The 16,927-nt window shown below is 42.8% G+C and overlaps 3 protein-coding genes across 3 annotated transcripts; 2 read left to right on the top strand and 1 right to left on the bottom strand.

Annotated features, from left to right (window-relative positions):
• Positions 1 to 2,052: 2,052 nt before the first annotated feature.
• On the bottom strand, positions 2,053 to 4,656 carry si:ch211-212k18.15 (probable E3 ubiquitin-protein ligase ARI8). Its single transcript, XM_040140426.1, has 3 exons — positions 4,510 to 4,656; positions 4,242 to 4,342; positions 2,053 to 3,249 (listed from the first exon to the last, which is right to left on the bottom strand). Exons 1-3 carry the CDS (start codon positions 4,574 to 4,576, stop codon positions 2,806 to 2,808), a joined length of 612 nt encoding a protein of 203 aa, XP_039996360.1. The 5' UTR covers positions 4,577 to 4,656; the 3' UTR covers positions 2,053 to 2,805.
• A 1,739-nt stretch (positions 4,657 to 6,395) lies between these two features.
• On the top strand, positions 6,396 to 7,395 carry zgc:194655 (uncharacterized protein LOC794380 homolog). The gene is made up of 2 exons (XM_040141196.1): positions 6,396 to 6,598; positions 6,722 to 7,395. The coding sequence occupies exons 1-2, from the start codon at positions 6,463 to 6,465 to the stop codon at positions 6,859 to 6,861; spliced, it is 276 nt and encodes a 91-aa protein (XP_039997130.1). The 5' UTR covers positions 6,396 to 6,462; the 3' UTR covers positions 6,862 to 7,395.
• A 368-nt stretch (positions 7,396 to 7,763) lies between these two features.
• Positions 7,764 to 13,962, top strand: LOC120797600 (probable ubiquitin carboxyl-terminal hydrolase creB). Its single transcript, XM_040141404.1, has 11 exons — positions 7,764 to 8,020; positions 8,106 to 8,208; positions 8,319 to 8,440; positions 8,738 to 8,808; positions 8,913 to 9,041; positions 9,218 to 9,313; positions 9,760 to 9,891; positions 9,989 to 10,123; positions 10,258 to 10,295; positions 10,382 to 10,422; positions 10,535 to 13,962. Exons 1-11 carry the CDS (start codon positions 7,990 to 7,992, stop codon positions 11,647 to 11,649), a joined length of 2,013 nt encoding a protein of 670 aa, XP_039997338.1. The 5' UTR covers positions 7,764 to 7,989; the 3' UTR covers positions 11,650 to 13,962.
• Positions 13,963 to 16,927: the final 2,965 nt, after the last annotated feature.

Genomic DNA, 16,927 nt, shown 5'->3' with positions numbered 1-16,927 from the left:
TCATTGATACCCTTTGCACTGATCTTCTATTTCTGACAATTGTATCAATTGCAATTCACAGTATGATGTAGCTACTGTGAGTGTCATCTCAAGGAGATTTGGCAAAGTGGCCATGCCTGGAAAGGTAAAAATTTTCCAGGATAAGGTATACCTGTTGGTTGGAAGCTACGCTCCCAAGATGTTGGAACCTTGGGAGGTCATTAATAGCCGTGGGGAGGCCCATATACTATAAGAACGGCATTATGATGTGTCATTAATGGTCCTTTTGCAATGAAATGACAGCAGCTTGGAAGCAGAGGTCCCTTCAGCAGGTGTCAACAGGATTTCTGTGCCTAGGTTGGAAGAAATGCTGAGCAAGCGGTGCAACCGTGACTTCAACCAGAGAGCTGCGGAGGAGAAGGGGCTATCAAGAGAGGACATGAAGCTCATGGATATCTTGGAAAATTCTGCAACACTCGATGATTACAGCCTGAAGTGAAACTTGGCCTGAAGAGGACGTTCCTGAGCAGTGAACAGTTTTATGAGAAAACATATCTTAACCAGGTGATTTGTAAGGGATGTGCAGAGCAAGCACCTACACAGCAGCTGGATCGTCGCAATGGCAAGGTGTGTTATATCCCTCACCATGGTGTAAATCATTCAAGGATGAGGACTTTGCTGGTGGTGTTTGACTGTGGTGTGGCATTTAAGGGAACATCACTGAGCCATCAGCTATTGCAAGGTCCCAACCTCTCAAGTACATTGCTCTGAGTCCTTCTGAGGTTCAGGAAGGAACCTGTGGGAGTCATGGGCGACATAGAAGCGATGTTCCATCAGGTTAAGGTTGCAAAGGGGGCTGGGACAGAGCATGAATGCCCTTTTCATGGTGTCCAGAGGGAGATCTGACCAAGGAAGTGGCCGAGTTTCGTATGACTGTCCATCTGTTTGGTGCCGTGTCTTCTAAAAACGGCAGATGACAGTCCAACTTTCCAGCTGAAGTGAATCAAACAGTCAAGACGAACTTTTACGTTGAGGATTGTCTGAAGAGAATGGTCTCTGAGGATGAGGCTGCCCTCATGGTCAAAAATCTAACCGCTCTCTGTCAGAGGGGAGGTTTCACTCTGACAAAACGGATTAGCAACAGTCGAACTATGTTACAAATTCTTCCTGAGGAACACAGAGCTAAAGATTTGAAGGAAATGAATCTGGATAGAGAAGGCTTCCCGTAGAGAGAGCTATTGGGTCACAGTTGTGTGTTGAGACTGATTCATTTAGGTTCAACGTGGATGTCCATCAAAAGTCTTGTGCCAGATGTAGTATGTTGTCAGTGTCTAGTTCGGTGTATGATCTGATTTCTGGAAACAACGGGTACGGGAATACCTACCTTTGCTGCAGGAGAGGCAAAAATGGAACCAGAAACGAAGAAAATTAAAACCTGGAGACATTGTTGTCATAATCGATCCCACTGCCCCACAAGGCTCTTGGCCACTCGGGAGAGTTTCGGAGGCTTACAATGTTAAGAAAGGACTCGTGTGTTCAGTGTGTCTGCAGACAAAGTCTAATATCATGAGACTGCAGGTTAGCCGGTCATACCAGGTTTTCTATGTATGTGGATGATATCCATTCAAAAGCAAGAAGCAGAAGTTGGACTCTGTTATTATTTCACTAGACACTAAAGCGGCGCCATGGTAAGTGAGTCAATTAATTAGCCTGTCTATTCATCCCCTCAGTGGCTCTGGGTTTAGGTTCAGCTGCCACAAATATGTTAACAAATATGTTAAAATAATGTAATCTCATAACAAATTGATATTTAATGTCAGATGTCTTTACATGTTTTTAATGTGTGCCGTACTAATAGATACGTTATATTCCTTTTCACCTTTTTTGGTTTGAGCGTCATCAAACCCTTACGAGGTTTTGTTCTCACTGGACAGGATGGCGGCTGTATAATGTCAGTCTGTTAGACTGCCCATGTGGAGAACTATTCAGTAGAGTTCATAGTTCACTTTCTTCATTAAAGAACACGGTACATTTTAAGAATATGAAAAACACAATTTAAAGTTACTTCCCCTTGCCTTTATTTGTAATGCACATGACATATCCACGTCTTTCATTGCATATCAACAAAGTGACATTAAATGCATGCTATTACTTGAGCTGAATTAATTAGGATAACCAATTGACACATCAGATTATTAAGGCCATTAGCTACGGAAATTAAATACAACAAACATGAATTTAGGAGATGCACAGTGTGACAATATGCTATATAGCTAGTTTAAATTTTTAGTGCAGAGTTGTATCTCTCTGGTCCGTCGACAGAAGCAATAAACACTCTGACTACACCAAGATTTTTTTTTTCTCTTTCTACTTTTAGTTTCTCTACCCAGCAGTTACAAGAAGTTTTTTGAAAAATAATTGTTACAGAAAAAAAAAAAAAAAAAAACTTCTCTCACATACCTCGTCTCTGTATACAGCAGTAAGCTCAGATATAGGAGAGAATGTGGATACACCAATCAGCCACAACATTAAAACTAGTTAGGGTAGATTTCCCATCTCATTTTAAATTCATGAATTAATAATACGTCACAACTGTCAACCTTATCATTCAGGCGAGCACCAGATGGTCACATCTGGCTGCCAGTTTATCACAGACAGAACACAAAGTTGATTACATTTGCCAGACAGATGTTTCTGCTAAGAGATAAGATTTCAGATCTTCAAAACCACAGAAAATGTGGAAAATACAGCAATGGTGCACTTGTATTACTTGAGAAAAGACACATCAAGAGAAACCAAAGCACTTATGTTCTGATGTTTTTTATGTTATATCTTCTTCCACACAGGTATAGAGGTCTGTCTAGGGGCTACACCACTGGAGCAACTGAAATACGATTGACACTTTTCAGTGAGTTTCAGGCACACAAAGCAGAACTCCACCATACATTGGGGACAGATGATGTTTTTACATTTTTTTTTGTTGTGCTCCACCAGTAAGCCACAGGTGGGACAGGCACGGATGGAGGGACAGCCGCTGACCCCCTTCACAGACTCAAAGATGATGTCGGGACAGGCGTTCAGTAATTTTACTGTATCGTTGAAGCAGCCTTCATTTTGACAGCGGTCTGACCGTGGAGCCGGACCCTTCCATTCCCTCAAACACTGCCAGCAGAATTCATAGGTCTTTCCCTTGTTCCGTGTGCACACTGGGCAGCGGACGTTCAGATTAGACTCAACCTTTCTCACCATGGAGGATCTGCATCCGGGACACTTTTAGGTAGTAGGTGATGAAAGATGAAGGAAAACAGAGAGGGATTTTTTTTGTGTGGAAATTTTGACATTCTATTATGCATGCAGAACAAATTTAGTTTCCAAGTAGGCCTACAGCTAGTAAATATCATAGTTTCAATGAGACACTTACAAATTTGACATCCTTGATAACATTGAAAGCCATGGCTCTTTCAAAGTGCTCCATTTCTTGCTGAGTCAGAAGAGCCATTTTACGAACCTCCGTGTAAGGCCAGGAGACGCTGCAACCATTTTGGCCGCACACAAAACTGCTTGCACCCTTTTTGGAAATATTGAAGGTTGGAAAACAAGCCACCAAACACTATGCAAAAATGATTAAGAATAGACAGCCGCTCTCCAGGACTGCTATCGGCCAACAACGTCAACAGCACAGCTCTGCATCAGAGAAATTTCGATGAGCTTTAACGTAGCTGGAGTCTTAATTTTTCAGGCAAAGTCAAACTTCATCACAGCAACGAGGGTTGTTTTGTATTTGTTAACCGACTCTCATCATTTTTTTGTTCTGCTGAATTTCGTGACTGAAAGCCAGGTATTAACTGACCGTCTTTTTTAACAGCTGTCTTGTTGACCTGTAATAAGAAAAGCACAGATGCTAAAACCATCGTGACTCTGTCCTATGCCGTGGCAGTGTGTCAGTGAGCCCGCAGGCACAATACCAGTGGTGGTATAGTTCTTTTAACTCCACCACATTTATTAAACGTTACGAAGTCCGCGAATTTTGTCTGTATTTTCAGAGTTACCTCCTTTATCATCAGCTACATGTTGGATGTTCAGTAAAACACAGAACGCGCGCGGGACAGGGAGCCATATCGGAAACATACCGGCTACCAGAGGGAACGCGCAGGCGCGCTCCAGATGTGCCACCGACCCCTTTGTGTGTATTTATGTGACCCTCATTTCAGAAATGCCCGACTTTTTGTTGAATTTCGTGCCATTCATTAATAGCTGCCTACCTGGTTCAGCAAACGGCGGCACCAGTTGGTGAGAGACATCGGGGTGACGGCATGTCCACAGGACATCAGCGCCCTACGAGACTTGAAACCTTCGCACAAAACTGAGAAAAAACACAGAGAAACTAAGCGACGGGCAGTGCTAATGTTTTCCATACTGTTAAAAAAGGGACACGGTAATAATCCATAGGCCCTATAACTTATTATAACTCATATCGCTACTTTGGAAATGTTTGAAATTGTCGGACCGAGGACACAGTCGGCTACTTACAATCCAGCTCATCCTCTCTGTCCACAAACCTGAGCGTCGTGTCGCGAGGGTCATAACATTTCTCCATTTCGTATCGCCGGCCGGATCCCCCCCCCCCCTGCGAGATGGCGAGCAAACGACAAAAAAATCGACCGCTGAGGGCGAGAACGACAGCGCGACGAACGCTTTTGGTTTCATTTTCGCCGACGTGGTGTCACGCACAGCCTGGGGGGGGCTTTCCGTCAGCCGTGCGCCACCTGAGGTCCTCAGATGGGCAACACGGCGTAACGCGTGAAAGAAGACGAAACTGACACGGATGCGCAGGCACGTCTTTTAAAAATAGCGACGATATAGTAAATGACCGAACAATGGAAACAGGTCACAAGTACAGCCGCACTAACGCTGTGTGAAAGATACTCGCGCAATGCAGCGCAAACATCTGCTTTCTAGTGCGGCCGTAGCGTAAAAGCGCAACAGCGCACGGTCTGGCTCGCCGCCGTTCTTGACGGCCTCTCTGTTTAGTGTGTGTGATTTTGATGAGATATCAGGATGAGATGACGGTTTCCTTCAAGCCGCGTGAACTTCGGTATTTTCAAACCCCTAACACAGAGGCAAGAACCACGGCATCCTGCGAAATGAGGGCTGTTACGAGGCGTTTCAAAACGAGTTGAGGGAATAACGGCATTCTGAGCAAGGGCCCCACGAGTGTTTCGACTCGCCCCACCCGGTGACACAGGCGAAATTTGCCTTCACTTTACATTTTCTAAAACTGTAATAATAAAGAATAAAAGACGATAATGACCAAATGAAAGCGCGAGTACTGACGGGAGCTAGGAAAGGAGATCACAGTTCTCCTGCGCTGGCTTCTCTGCATCGGCTCCCTGGGAAATTCGGAGCGGGATTTAAAATCCTCCTCCTCGCCTGCAAAGCCCTTGATGGTCAGGCACCATCATATCTGAAAGAGCTCACAGTACTCTTGACCCCATTAGAGCACCGCGCCCCCGGAACGCAGACTTGCTTGTGGTTCCTAGAGTCTCCGGGGGTAGAACAGGAGGCAGAGCCTTCAGTGATCATGCTCCTCTACTGTGGGACCAGCTTCCAGTTTGGGTCCGGGAGGCAGACACCCTCTCCACATTTAAGAGGAGGCTTAAAACCTTCCTTCTGGACAAAGCCTACAGTCAGGGCTGCTCAGGCTTGGCTTGAACCACCCCCTGGTTATGCCGCCACCGGCCTAGACTGCAGGGGGACTTCGCATGATGCACGGACGATGCTCCTCTCTCCTCTTCCCCATCTCCATCTGTACGCATTCAGATGGCACCAGTGCTCGTTACCAACTTGACTCCAACGTCCCTCTCCCGTCGTTTTGGGGCTTTCTCGTGTCTCTCGCCTCTCTCCTCCCGTCGCTTTCTCCAGGTCTTTCTTCCCCCGGTGCTGCAGAGTCCGGATCTGTGACTGCAAACCACCTACTGACCCCATGATCCAGCTCAACACCCCCTGCTTCAAACACTATGATTAGCATCTATTATTATTAATTATAATAATATCTATAATTATTTAGTTTTATTAGTACTATTATTCACCCAATTATTATTATTAGTGTCATTATTGCTGTCGCCAAGTGCTTGCTCATGTGGGAACGTTGGGTCTCTGTAAATATAACTATAAAGAGTCCGGTCTGGACCTGCTCTACGTGAGAAGTGCCCTGAGATCCCGTCTGTTAGGATTTGGCGCTATATAAATAAAATTGAATTGAATTGAATATTAGGTGATACTGACGACGACCTATTTTAGTGATGAGAATCATAAACCTTAGAGACCTACTTTCTAAACGAAAGTAACCGCCCCTGCGACGTCGGATCTCGTTTATCCATAAAAGAAAAGGGCAACTTCCGTTCCCGTCACGCGAGAGAGAGGGAGCGACAGCGAATCCAAACGAGCAGCGGCGAAGCCTCGCACACGAGCGAGGCAACCACGATGAATCGGGTCTACCAGGTCCAGGTGTTCGGGATTTCGGAGGAGGTGAAGACGGTCGACCTGTGCCACACCGAGGAGCAGATGCGGAGAATGACCGTGCTGCAGCTGAGGCAAAAAGTGGTCGAGAAGTTTCCAGGTACAAAGCGAGAACAGATGGAGAGCAGGAGTGAAAGGATTTACTACTTACATGTCTTATATATATATAAACATAATGTGTTTGTTTGTGTGTGTCTGTCTGTGCACGCGCGCGCGCGCCCAGGGCAGAGTGAGGGGGATTTGAGGATGATCTTCACAGACAAGTTTATGGATGATGACTCTTCCCTGGTGTGTGAATATGGGATCCAGCACAAGTCTGTCATCCGGCTGGTGCTGAGGGTTCCAGGAGGACTGGCAGCTTGAGAGACAGAGGGAGAGAGACGGAGACACCCCCCCCCATCATCATCATCATCATCATCATCATCGTCTCCTCCTGCTGCTACTGCTTTATGTCACATGCTATGTGCACATCCTGTTTACTCTTAAAGATGTTTGAAAAGAAAATTGCTGCTATAGCAAAATAAATGAACGTCTCTCTCATTGCTTAGCTGCGTATCTATTTTAATACAACATCAGCGATGCAGTTTTTTTTAAATTAAATAATGGATTATCTAGGACCAAATGTAATTCATCACATTTGAGACTTCTTGTTTACCCCTGTGTGTGTGTGTGTGGGGGGGTATACAAAAGCAAAACGTCCAGGATGTGACACGTAACAGGCTACACACACATTCAATTACAGAAATGTTTGTTTGAAACATTTCAAATGTTATTACTTACATAGGAAGACTTTCTTTGGTTGCTTTTCGCCCCTTTTTTCTTATCCTATGTATTTGTCGTTACATTGCATGGCTTTTATGGGCTACCATCATTTAATGACTTCAAATAAAAAGCATTTTCACTCCCTCTATGGCCTACTGTCTGATATATTTCTGTATCATGATGCGGTTGAATATATTCCGACCTACACGACTCAAGAGGCGTTTTGATAAAGTAATTGTTTCACGCATGCATAATCAGTTCTTTGGTGGTTTTTTAGTCGGCAATTGGGGGGAAATTGGGGGCCTCAGGCGGACTCTCTGGAAGTCTGCAGGCCCCTTTGTGGACTGGATAAATTGTGGGAGGTGTCCGGACGTTCGGATTCAGCCGATTTCTCGTGAGCAAAGAGACCTGCCGATGGGGCGTAATGAGCAGTTTCCGTGAACGCAGCACGCCGGTAGGTGAAACAGAAAGCGCTCCGAGGTTTGTATGATACGGCAGATTTCCTGTGTGCGTTCTCACGTGAACAACTTGTATTTCCCAGAATCGCAGGAGCGCTTTCCAATTGTGAACCTGCAAACCCGGGGGGCTGCGGGGACTCATGTTTTGTTTCTTCTGCCCTGCCTTGGCTTTTTCAGTTCAAAAAATCAGGGATAACGACTGTGACAAATCCCTCGCAGCGGACAGGGCACCTAGTTGGAGCGATATTCCCGGCGAATCGAATCAATCGCCATGACTGGAAGAGATGGCGTGAGCCCTCCGGGTAAGATGCGTACCTTTCATCCGAAACAACGAGTCGAGGACCGTCCTGAAACGGACCTGCATTGTTAACCTTCTCCTTCCAAAAGCCGACAGGTACCATGGCTTGTTTAACCAGGGAGCAACGTGTTACTTGAACAGCGTGCTGCAGGTGCTGTTCATGACCAAGGACTTCAGAGAGGCTGTGGAAAGGTTTGTTACCCAACTCTGGAGCCGCACAGTGTGTCGCCTTCATCCGTATGCATTTAACTGAACCTGCACTTTTCTTCCACTTATCGCCAGCATGTGTTTACATCGTATAGGTTGCCTTGCGCAGATCGTGACACCGAGCGCCTCGACCCTCATCTTAAAGCCTTGTTTGTTGCCTTAAAGAGAGGCACGGCAAACACCGTTAGGATCACAAAGACGCTGGGCATCAAAAGAGGTACAGTATGTGTTAGCAAATAGAGATGTTGAAAGACCAAACCTCCTTTTTGAAAAGCTGCCCATGAGTTAGTTTACATTTAGACTACATGTAGAGCATCTTTATTTTGTAAATCTACATCCTGTGAACATGGCTTCTTAAACTCAGCCTTATCTAGTCTACCATGAACTCATTTTAGAGTGTTTTTTTTTGCCAGTGCTTTAAACAAAAAACCAGTCTCCTACAGCGTCAGTATGGTAGCTGTTACCCCCTCGTGTGAAGAAACGAACATTTAATTTGTACTCATCAAATCCTCAGTGTGGGAACAACGTGACGCCGCCGAGTACTTTGAGAAGATTTTAAGCCGCACCAGTCCTGAGGCTTCACAGGTATTATCAGTATGAAATGTAGCAGGCGTTGCCCTAAGTGAAGGAGGGGGGTGTAAATTATAATGATGCCATTTCAGAGGTCTCTGTATTTTTCGCATCTTTAGATATTTCAAGGACTGTTGACACACAAGGACACATGCTCCACATGTGGCACAGAAACGAAAACTGATGGGCCATTTTGGAATCTGCCTATTGCATTGGCGGATTCGGACAACCAGGACTACTATTGTGTGGTAAGGACACAATTGCCATCATTTTATTTTTGCCAGAAGTTACGTAGTAGATTAAAATATGCTGTTTGCAGACTAGATTTCAACATCCAAACAATGTTGTAAACATTGAGACCTGCCGTGTTGCTGTTGATTGCAGAGATCATTTCAGTGACATAAAGGCCTTTTTCTTTTTTCAGATGGATGGGATTGAAAAGTTTTTCAGAGCCTCGGACGCCAGCGGAGATAACCAGTTGTACTGTGACCACTGTGACGCCAAAGCTGATGTTACCAATGTAAGTTATGAGGAAACACTTTACTGAAACTCCAAGGCCTCTGGTATCCAGGCGGTGAACTCCTGGTGACGGCCAATGATGCCTGGGCAGTCAACTTGCACACACCGCCACTGTTCTTTTTCTGCAGCACATAAACATAGCCCATGCCACTGTAAAACTACAGGCCTGAGAATTTCTGACGATGGCGTGTGAGATTTAAAGGGTGTTAAAACAAGTAACACCTTATCTTAGTGGTTGTTTTCATTTACAAACTTGCTGCTTCAACAATTACAATTTACATTGTTCATTACACACAGCATACACTCTATGTGCTATTGTTTATGGATTTGGGTTTTTTTTTGTCATTGTATCGCTTCATTGGTCAAAGTGTGGTACGAATAGTGTCTTCTTATATAGATACTGAATCGTCTTCATCTCTTTTTATTGTATTTGTGTGTTTCAATTAGAAATTTGAAATAAAACGTCATCCAGACGTGTTGATGTTGCTGTTGAAGAGATTCACGTTTGACTATCGTCTCATGAGACACGTGAAAACCAAATGCAATGTGAAGGTTCCCTACACCCTGCGGATACCAGAGGTATACTGTGTATATATATATATCATATCACATCATAACTCATTATTTTTTAAACCCTCGTCCTTATTTCTCTCATCTTCGTTCCTCTGGTGATCAGAATCAGACATATGAACTGTACGCATTTGTGGAGCATTTCGGAAGTCTGAAAGGTGGACATTACACTGCTACAGTCAAGTCCCAGGATGAAAATGATGAGATGTGGTACAACTTCAATGACACCTGCGTCACATCGGTAAGACCCATCACCTTTGCCTCAGAGTTACTGATCCCAAAGCAGCCGTACTTAACGGACAGCTGTGCAGTTGTGTAGTAGACGGTGAAAAAAGAATTAATCATGGAGCTCCTTGTTCTTCCTTTCATCAACAGCTTGATCAGCAGCCATTCCAGGCGCATAATGATGAGAAGTAAGTTTCATTTGTCTTTTCTTCCCCACCATACATTTGCTGAATCTGAAAATGACCTTACGTTCTTTTCACATTACTCCCACTAGGTCCCAATATGCGTATCTTCTTTTCTACAGGAAAACAACAAGTAAGATGGCAAACATTTTCATTAATCTTACTGAAGTGTGGTTTGAACGATTTCACAGCGCCGACAGTTTGTCAGCATCGATTTTATTTGGCGTTTTGGTTTACCTTCGTAGTGCCTGCTGCAGAGACTTCGACCGATGACACCAGTGAGGTGTCCACTCCTGAACATGAACATCAGCAGGACAAACAGGAACATTATGGCCTTAAACGCAAGATGGAGGAGAAGAAGGTGGTGATAGGTGATGAGGAAGAAGAGGACAGAACTGGAGCTGATGAAAGGGAGAAGGAAGCAGGGAGTGCAGAGCTCTTGACCTCTGCCTATCATGAGTGTCAGGACAGTAGAAAAGTTGTTGCGGAGGAACAGAGTTCAGGACGAGTTCAAGGCCTTGAATTTAGCTGTGTAGAGAATAAGGAAGATGAGGAGACAGTGAAAGTGAAAGTTAAGAAAGATGAGGGATGCCATCAGGACAATAAAAGAGATGGTGTGATTCAACAAAGCAAACCAAATGATCGGTGCGAAAAGAAAATCAGTGACAAGTTTTATGCTGGACAGGTTTATGTGGAAAAAGAGGGAGAGGAGAACAGTGATGTTAAGAGAGTTGATGAACATACACTAAGGAGAGGAACATCAGAAAGACATGGTGGTGAAGGTGTAGAGGATCAGGACAATGGACAATTAAATGCTGGTCAAAATAGACTACAGGAGGGTCTGGAACAGGAAATCTTACATCAAGATGTCGGTGTGGAGAGACAGATCACAGAGGAGAAAAAGACAGGAGATAATGAACATGACAGACAGGAGTCTTTTGTTAGACGACGATCGGCAGAAAGCAGAGAACCGAATGATCAGCATCAAATGCTGGGGGAAACTAAAGTAGATGCGAGATCTGGATTGTGTAGTGTTAAGGAGCAAATGATGGGAGGTGTCAGCCGTTCAGAGAGGGAAGTTCAGATGCCTGGCAGTGCTATTCAACATAATATCAAGACAGAGACGACACCAGAAGCAGCAGCAGAAACCTCAGGAGGAAGCTTGACCAGGCAGTTGAGGGATGATGAAGTAAATGCTAAAGGAGAATGTGACCCAAAGGCAGACGATTCATCTTCTTCAGAGCCACAGCAACACGGTAACGAAAAATCCAGCGCAGGTGAAGAGAAGGATGACGAGAGAAAGAGTTTACTTGAGTCAGATGCTAAAAAATATGGCAATAGTGTCACAAGTGCAAGGTGAACGTGAAAGAGGAAGAGGATGTTTACGTAAGCTTTTTTCTTGTATACCCTGCAAGACACAGGCAGACAAGGATTAAAAGTCAGAATGAGACAAACAGCATACTTTCAGCAGGACAATACAAACTGACATTTTACAACACTGCATGTCATGTGGTAATCCACCAAATTCTTGTATTTTTTTTTAGTTCTTAATAAAGGCTATACTTTGCAAATTTGTACTGTACTTGTCAGAAATCAGTCGGCAATTTTGGCAGCGCTGTAAAATCTTTTCCCTTTGATTTTTGGTTCATAGAATGCATTGTATGTATATGCCAAGTGCCTGAGGACATTGGATTTCAAATACACCGTACATCTTAGTTATATTATGTTTTTTTTTCCCCTTTTTGTATGTTTTTCTTATTTTTTACTTTACAGTTATGCACTGTAGTAAACTGACTTAATGTAACTGACCCAATGTCAAATGAATCTTAGTTTGTATAATTTTGTCCTTGGTTTTGAATTTGGACTTTGAGATGATTTGCCATGATTGTTCCATATCAATTACCCTGCTACCACATGTTAAACGACTGTTATCAAAAAGCGGTGCGCGTCTGAGTTGTCGCACAAACAGCGTGCGGAAGAGCTGGTAAACAAAGTGCTGCCTTGACCAGACTCCATTATCAGGTGACCAACAATTACAGGTTAACAACACCACATTGGGAATATTATCCGAATTCACAAATGTATGTCGCTCATGAGCGTCTCCTGAAAACAGCCCACCCAATGATACAGAAAAAAACCCCCCAAAAAAACAAAAACAAATTTTGATCAAGGCAACATCTGAAATCACGTTTGGATGTTGGAGGTAGTTCTAGCCGAATATGCTCACCTATTGAATATGGGGACATATTTATCAAAAATTAATCTGTCTCTGTCTTGTGTTGTGTTGTGAATGAACTTAACGACCCACATCCCATATAAAAGGTTTTTCTGTGCCTGCAGAGCTGTGCTGCATTCAGGGTAACAACAGCACGAAGCACCAGTTTACATGTTTACCAGTGGGGGGGCAGTTTAGTGTTTCTTGTTCCACTTAAATCGCAACTGCAAGGCAACTTGGTCAGTTTTCCCTACTGAGATAACAGAAGCATGTGTTTGTTTTGCCGCTTTGGTTTGGGATTAAATCGGCCCAGGACTTCGTTTAGCACTAGCACGCCCAGTTTTATGTATCCGTTGCATCTGTTCCTCGTTCGCGCATGAAAATCTGACAACGTGACCGGACTATGTAGCCCGGACCAAATCCCCGACCCTCCTATCCCGTCAAGTGCCGCGTTTCCGTGAAAGGCAGCAGTTTAGCGGATGCGGCGTCAAGTGAAAATGAAAGTCTTCCGACGTTCATTTTGAAGACATCCTGTCGTGCGTTCTGTGGTTTGTGCCGTGGGGTGATATTTTCGGCCAAGAAAAAAAAAAGCACACACACCAAAACATGCTTTCAGTTCACATCTCCATTTCTTTGTTTTACTCCCATAATCTTTCCACACAAAAGAGCTCATTAAATCAATATGGCCTGCTACAGTAGCAAGGTTGAACCTCTCCAAGCGCAGCGAAAACCTGTTTTATAGCTCCTGTCTGTGTGATGTGATTTTCACTTTCGGTTTCTGCCGCACATTTACTGGAATTCACATGATGTCTGGGCAGTCCTGTTGTTTTTCCAATTTTCCAGTTTGTATCTCATCGTCTAATTGGATTTTCAATGGCGCTGAAGTTATAAACACTGCGTAATGGTTGGTTTCAAGTGAGATTAGTTTTTATCATTTTAAGAATCTGTATTATAATAATACAATCTTTTTGAATTTGGATTTTGAAATTATTTGCCATTGGCTGTTACATGTGAAGTGTTCCATATTAACTATCATGCTACTATACTATTAAATACCATAAATTAACTGATTTCTGAGGGATTTAAAAAAGTGCTGTCTGAGTAGCTTTTTATCATCCGAACAGCACGTGGACAAGCTGGTAAGAAAGTACTTTTCTAATCAGATGCCATACAGTAGCTGCTGGGAATATATTGATTAAGATTGAACAGGTTAACAACAATGTACACCCTACACATTCTTTCCCTCCTGCATGTGTTTTGTAACAAACAAAAGGTTACCTAGTGGCACACAATAACCTTTGCTTTCAGTTTCCGTTGCAGTTGTTTGCTGTTGGTATCAGATGTGTAGCTATGACACATGAATGTGAACATTAATGTACATGAAAGTGTTATGTATTCTATACTTACTTATCAGCTGAGGGTAAGCACATATATGTTTCCTTTTGTCCTGCATTTGCATTTTTTCATCTTCTGATCCAGTGTATAAATTTGTAAAACAACATCTGTTGCAGTGGAGGATCTCTATGTGGATTGGAAATGAAAGGAATCAAAATGAATTTCTTGGAAAATGGCGGGTGGTTTTTTCCTACGGTAGTTTGGCCTCTCCAGGTAGGATGTAGGCTACTTGCAGTTAGGCCGGTTTTTCATCCACAGTGATGGTATAAAGACAGTATTGCAGTTTACATTCATTATTAACGATCTCCTCCCAACAGCTAAGTACCATGGCTTGTTAAGCCAAGGAGCAACGAGCTCCTTGAGCAGCGTGCTGCGGGTGATTTTCATGACCAAAGACCAAACTTCAGAGAGGCTGTGGAAAGGTTAAACCAGGCTTCATGCCATATGATGTTTGTCTTTATTTATTTAAACTGAACTTAGGTTACAGTTTGTCTTCGTTTTGTGTAGGTACACCTGTGAAAATCTTGACACTGAGTGTGCTTATCGTCATCTTACAACCTCGCGTGATCAATTAAAGGCACACACAGCTTCCACATATAGTATAATATCACAAAGAAGCTGGGCATTGACAGAGGTAGAGCCTTTGAATACAGTACATGTTAAACTATCAAACCTACTTTTTGGAGAATTTGCTCACTGATCACTGATTTCGAGCCTTACCAGTCCTGAGGTGTCGCAGGTCTTTACCTGACGGTGAAATCTGATGTCAAATCTAACAGACATTGCAAAAACCCAAGGATTTTTTTCCTACTTTAAGATATTCCATGGACAGTTGATGCACCAGAACACATGCTCTACACGTGGCACAGAATCAAACACCAATGGTCCATTTTTGAGTCTAACACTTGCGTTGGTGGTAGATGAAGACTATAGTGTGTATGTTTCTATGTTTGGGTTCTCTTTTGTTCTCCTGTAAGTGCAAAAGGTTCACATTTCTGCCAGTGGTTTCACCAAGAAGCACAGCGGTGCACCACCAAAGGCAGGAAATCAAACTAATGCTCGCAAAGAAAACTTCGATGTAAATAATGCAGGTTTCATACGTTTTTTGTAAAAAAAAAAAAAAAAAAAAAATCAGATTTGCATGTCACGAATGCCAAATTTCCCCATGTGGGCACTTCCATAAATTCAACAGTGAATCACACAGGTCCGAGAAATGCTACTGCATTGCCCTCTAGTGTGCGTGCTACAACTTTCAGTCATGTTGCACCTGATACCCGTGATCTGTGATGTCGCAGCAGTTGTTTTGCCTTTGACAAGTCATAAAACCGTTGCTGTTACATCAGGGTTTGGTTTCAGTTTAGTTTCTGATTTATGTGATTCAGTGGCAAATTACCATTCAAACATCAGTGGATGGGAGCAGGTGTTGGCTAGGAGGGTTTAAAAAGAAAGACTCTTAGGTCCTGTCTTATTTCCTGGACTTGAACTTTACTTTAGTCAGCCAATAAATATAAAGCTCTGAACCAAAGTGAGGCTGTGTCCATCAACAGAACTGAACAGACAGGAATTAGAAGCATGGTCAGTGATGGGTCTAGAGGTTCTGTAATTTAGAGGATCGGGGATAATGGAGCTGATGTCAGGCAGAGCAGACCATACGTTAATCAGGGGTGTAATGAGGAAAGGAGGGACATGTGGGATTTCTTCAAGAGAAATAAGAGCAAGATGAGGGGAAATGAATGGAGGATGGTGAGGAGAGGGGAAAGGCAGAAGCTGATGACCAGGCAGAAAAGACAGGACAGTTCTTTCCAGAAACTCAACCTGAAGAGAGAGTGAAGGATCAGGACTATGCCAATGCAGGAAGAGACGTTGTTAGATGGAGGAGACCAGATATTCATCATGATGTTAAACCGGAAGTCAGTGACAGGCAGGAAAGACGTGATAAATAATAGAGGGAGAATTTAAAGTAAATGTGATCCAAAAACAGATGGAAAGGTCACTTTGACGAAGCCTGTTTTCAGTGTCAACCTGAATAGCTCACCTTTGCTAGAGCCACAGAAGCATGCAATGCAAAAAGTACAAGCTACCCGAATAAAACGTTCAATGAAAAGAAGAGGGGCACATTTTGGGTGTTTGCTTATTTTGTGAAAAAGCTGGAAAAATACAGACCAGATTTCAGAGTTGGATTAAGACGAAATATAATAATCTTTTTCTTTTGTTTCTCCTTTGCACTTTCTTTAAATTAACATTTTTTAGACACCTGATATAGTATGCACCTATTACATGATGTTATTTTCAATATTTCTTAGTTAAACAGTTAATAGACCTATATTAAAAAAGATCACAGGGTTTAATGAATGATTGCAGATTGTGTGTGGAATTCCTTGCATAGATATTTCATGTGCTTTTATCCTTTAATATGTTTTTGATTTTAGTTATATTAATTGTATTATGTTGACATACTACTATAATTTAGGATAACAGGAAGTTACAATATGTAAACCATTATGATCATTCTGAATCTAAAAAGTGGATTTTTAAAAAATATTTCACAATCGTATGATTGTTAGTACAGTGTGGAAGTAATGTATAAGTGCACATATATAGCAATCTGTTGTCCAGGAAGTAAATATTGTGGAAATATTCCCTCGCTTTGGCTTTTTCTTATACACTACTGTGCTTTCATTTACTTTTATGTCACAACGTCAAATCAAATTACAGCCTTGGAAACTGTTAGTTATTGTCCATACAGACGTGAGGTGCTTTATGTGTATTCTGTGTCCAAACTGCAGTATAATCTTTTAAACCTGACTCGAAGCGGCCGGATGCACAACATGTTGTAGTCAGAATTGACACAAAATAAATAATAAGTAAAATATATTTTTGAAATAAAGTAGTACGGTAGAGTTGAGGTATAAAGTAGCATTAAGTGGAAATTCTTCAGTACCAACCATACAGTCTTGATCACCTACTGTTTGAATATAAAGTAACCTATGACAGTACCCATGTAATGCTTATTTCAGCACTCCTTGCA

The sequence above is a fragment of the Xiphias gladius genome, chromosome 12 (genome assembly GCF_016859285.1).
Source record: "Xiphias gladius isolate SHS-SW01 ecotype Sanya breed wild chromosome 12, ASM1685928v1, whole genome shotgun sequence".
Taxonomy (NCBI): domain Eukaryota; kingdom Metazoa; phylum Chordata; class Actinopteri; order Istiophoriformes; family Xiphiidae; genus Xiphias; species Xiphias gladius.
This window is presented reverse-complemented; position numbering and strand designations above follow the sequence as displayed.

Excerpts from the sequence above, each read along its gene's own strand:
- si:ch211-212k18.15 (XM_040140426.1), bottom strand. The coding sequence starts at position 4,576 with ATGGAGAAATGTTATGACCCTCGCGACACGACGCTCAGGTTTGTGGAC. Across the intron at positions 4,343-4,509 it reads CAGAGAGGATGAGCTGGATT|TTTTGTGCGAAGGTTTCAAG; the intron begins GTAAGTAGCCGA and ends GTTTTTTCTCAG. Across the intron at positions 3,250-4,241 it reads GCCGCCGTTTGCTGAACCAG|TGTCCCGGATGCAGATCCTC; the intron begins GTAGGCAGCTAT and ends ACTACCTAAAAG.
- zgc:194655 (XM_040141196.1), top strand. The coding sequence starts at position 6,463 with ATGAATCGGGTCTACCAGGTCCAGGTGTTCGGGATTTCGGAGGAGGTG. Across the intron at positions 6,599-6,721 it reads AGTGGTCGAGAAGTTTCCAG|GGCAGAGTGAGGGGGATTTG; the intron begins GTACAAAGCGAG and ends GCGCGCGCCCAG.
- LOC120797600 (XM_040141404.1), top strand. The coding sequence starts at position 7,990 with ATGACTGGAAGAGATGGCGTGAGCCCTCCGG. Across the intron at positions 8,021-8,105 it reads AGATGGCGTGAGCCCTCCGG|CCGACAGGTACCATGGCTTG; the intron begins GTAAGATGCGTA and ends TCCTTCCAAAAG. Across the intron at positions 10,124-10,257 it reads ATGACACCTGCGTCACATCG|CTTGATCAGCAGCCATTCCA; the intron begins GTAAGACCCATC and ends TTTCATCAACAG.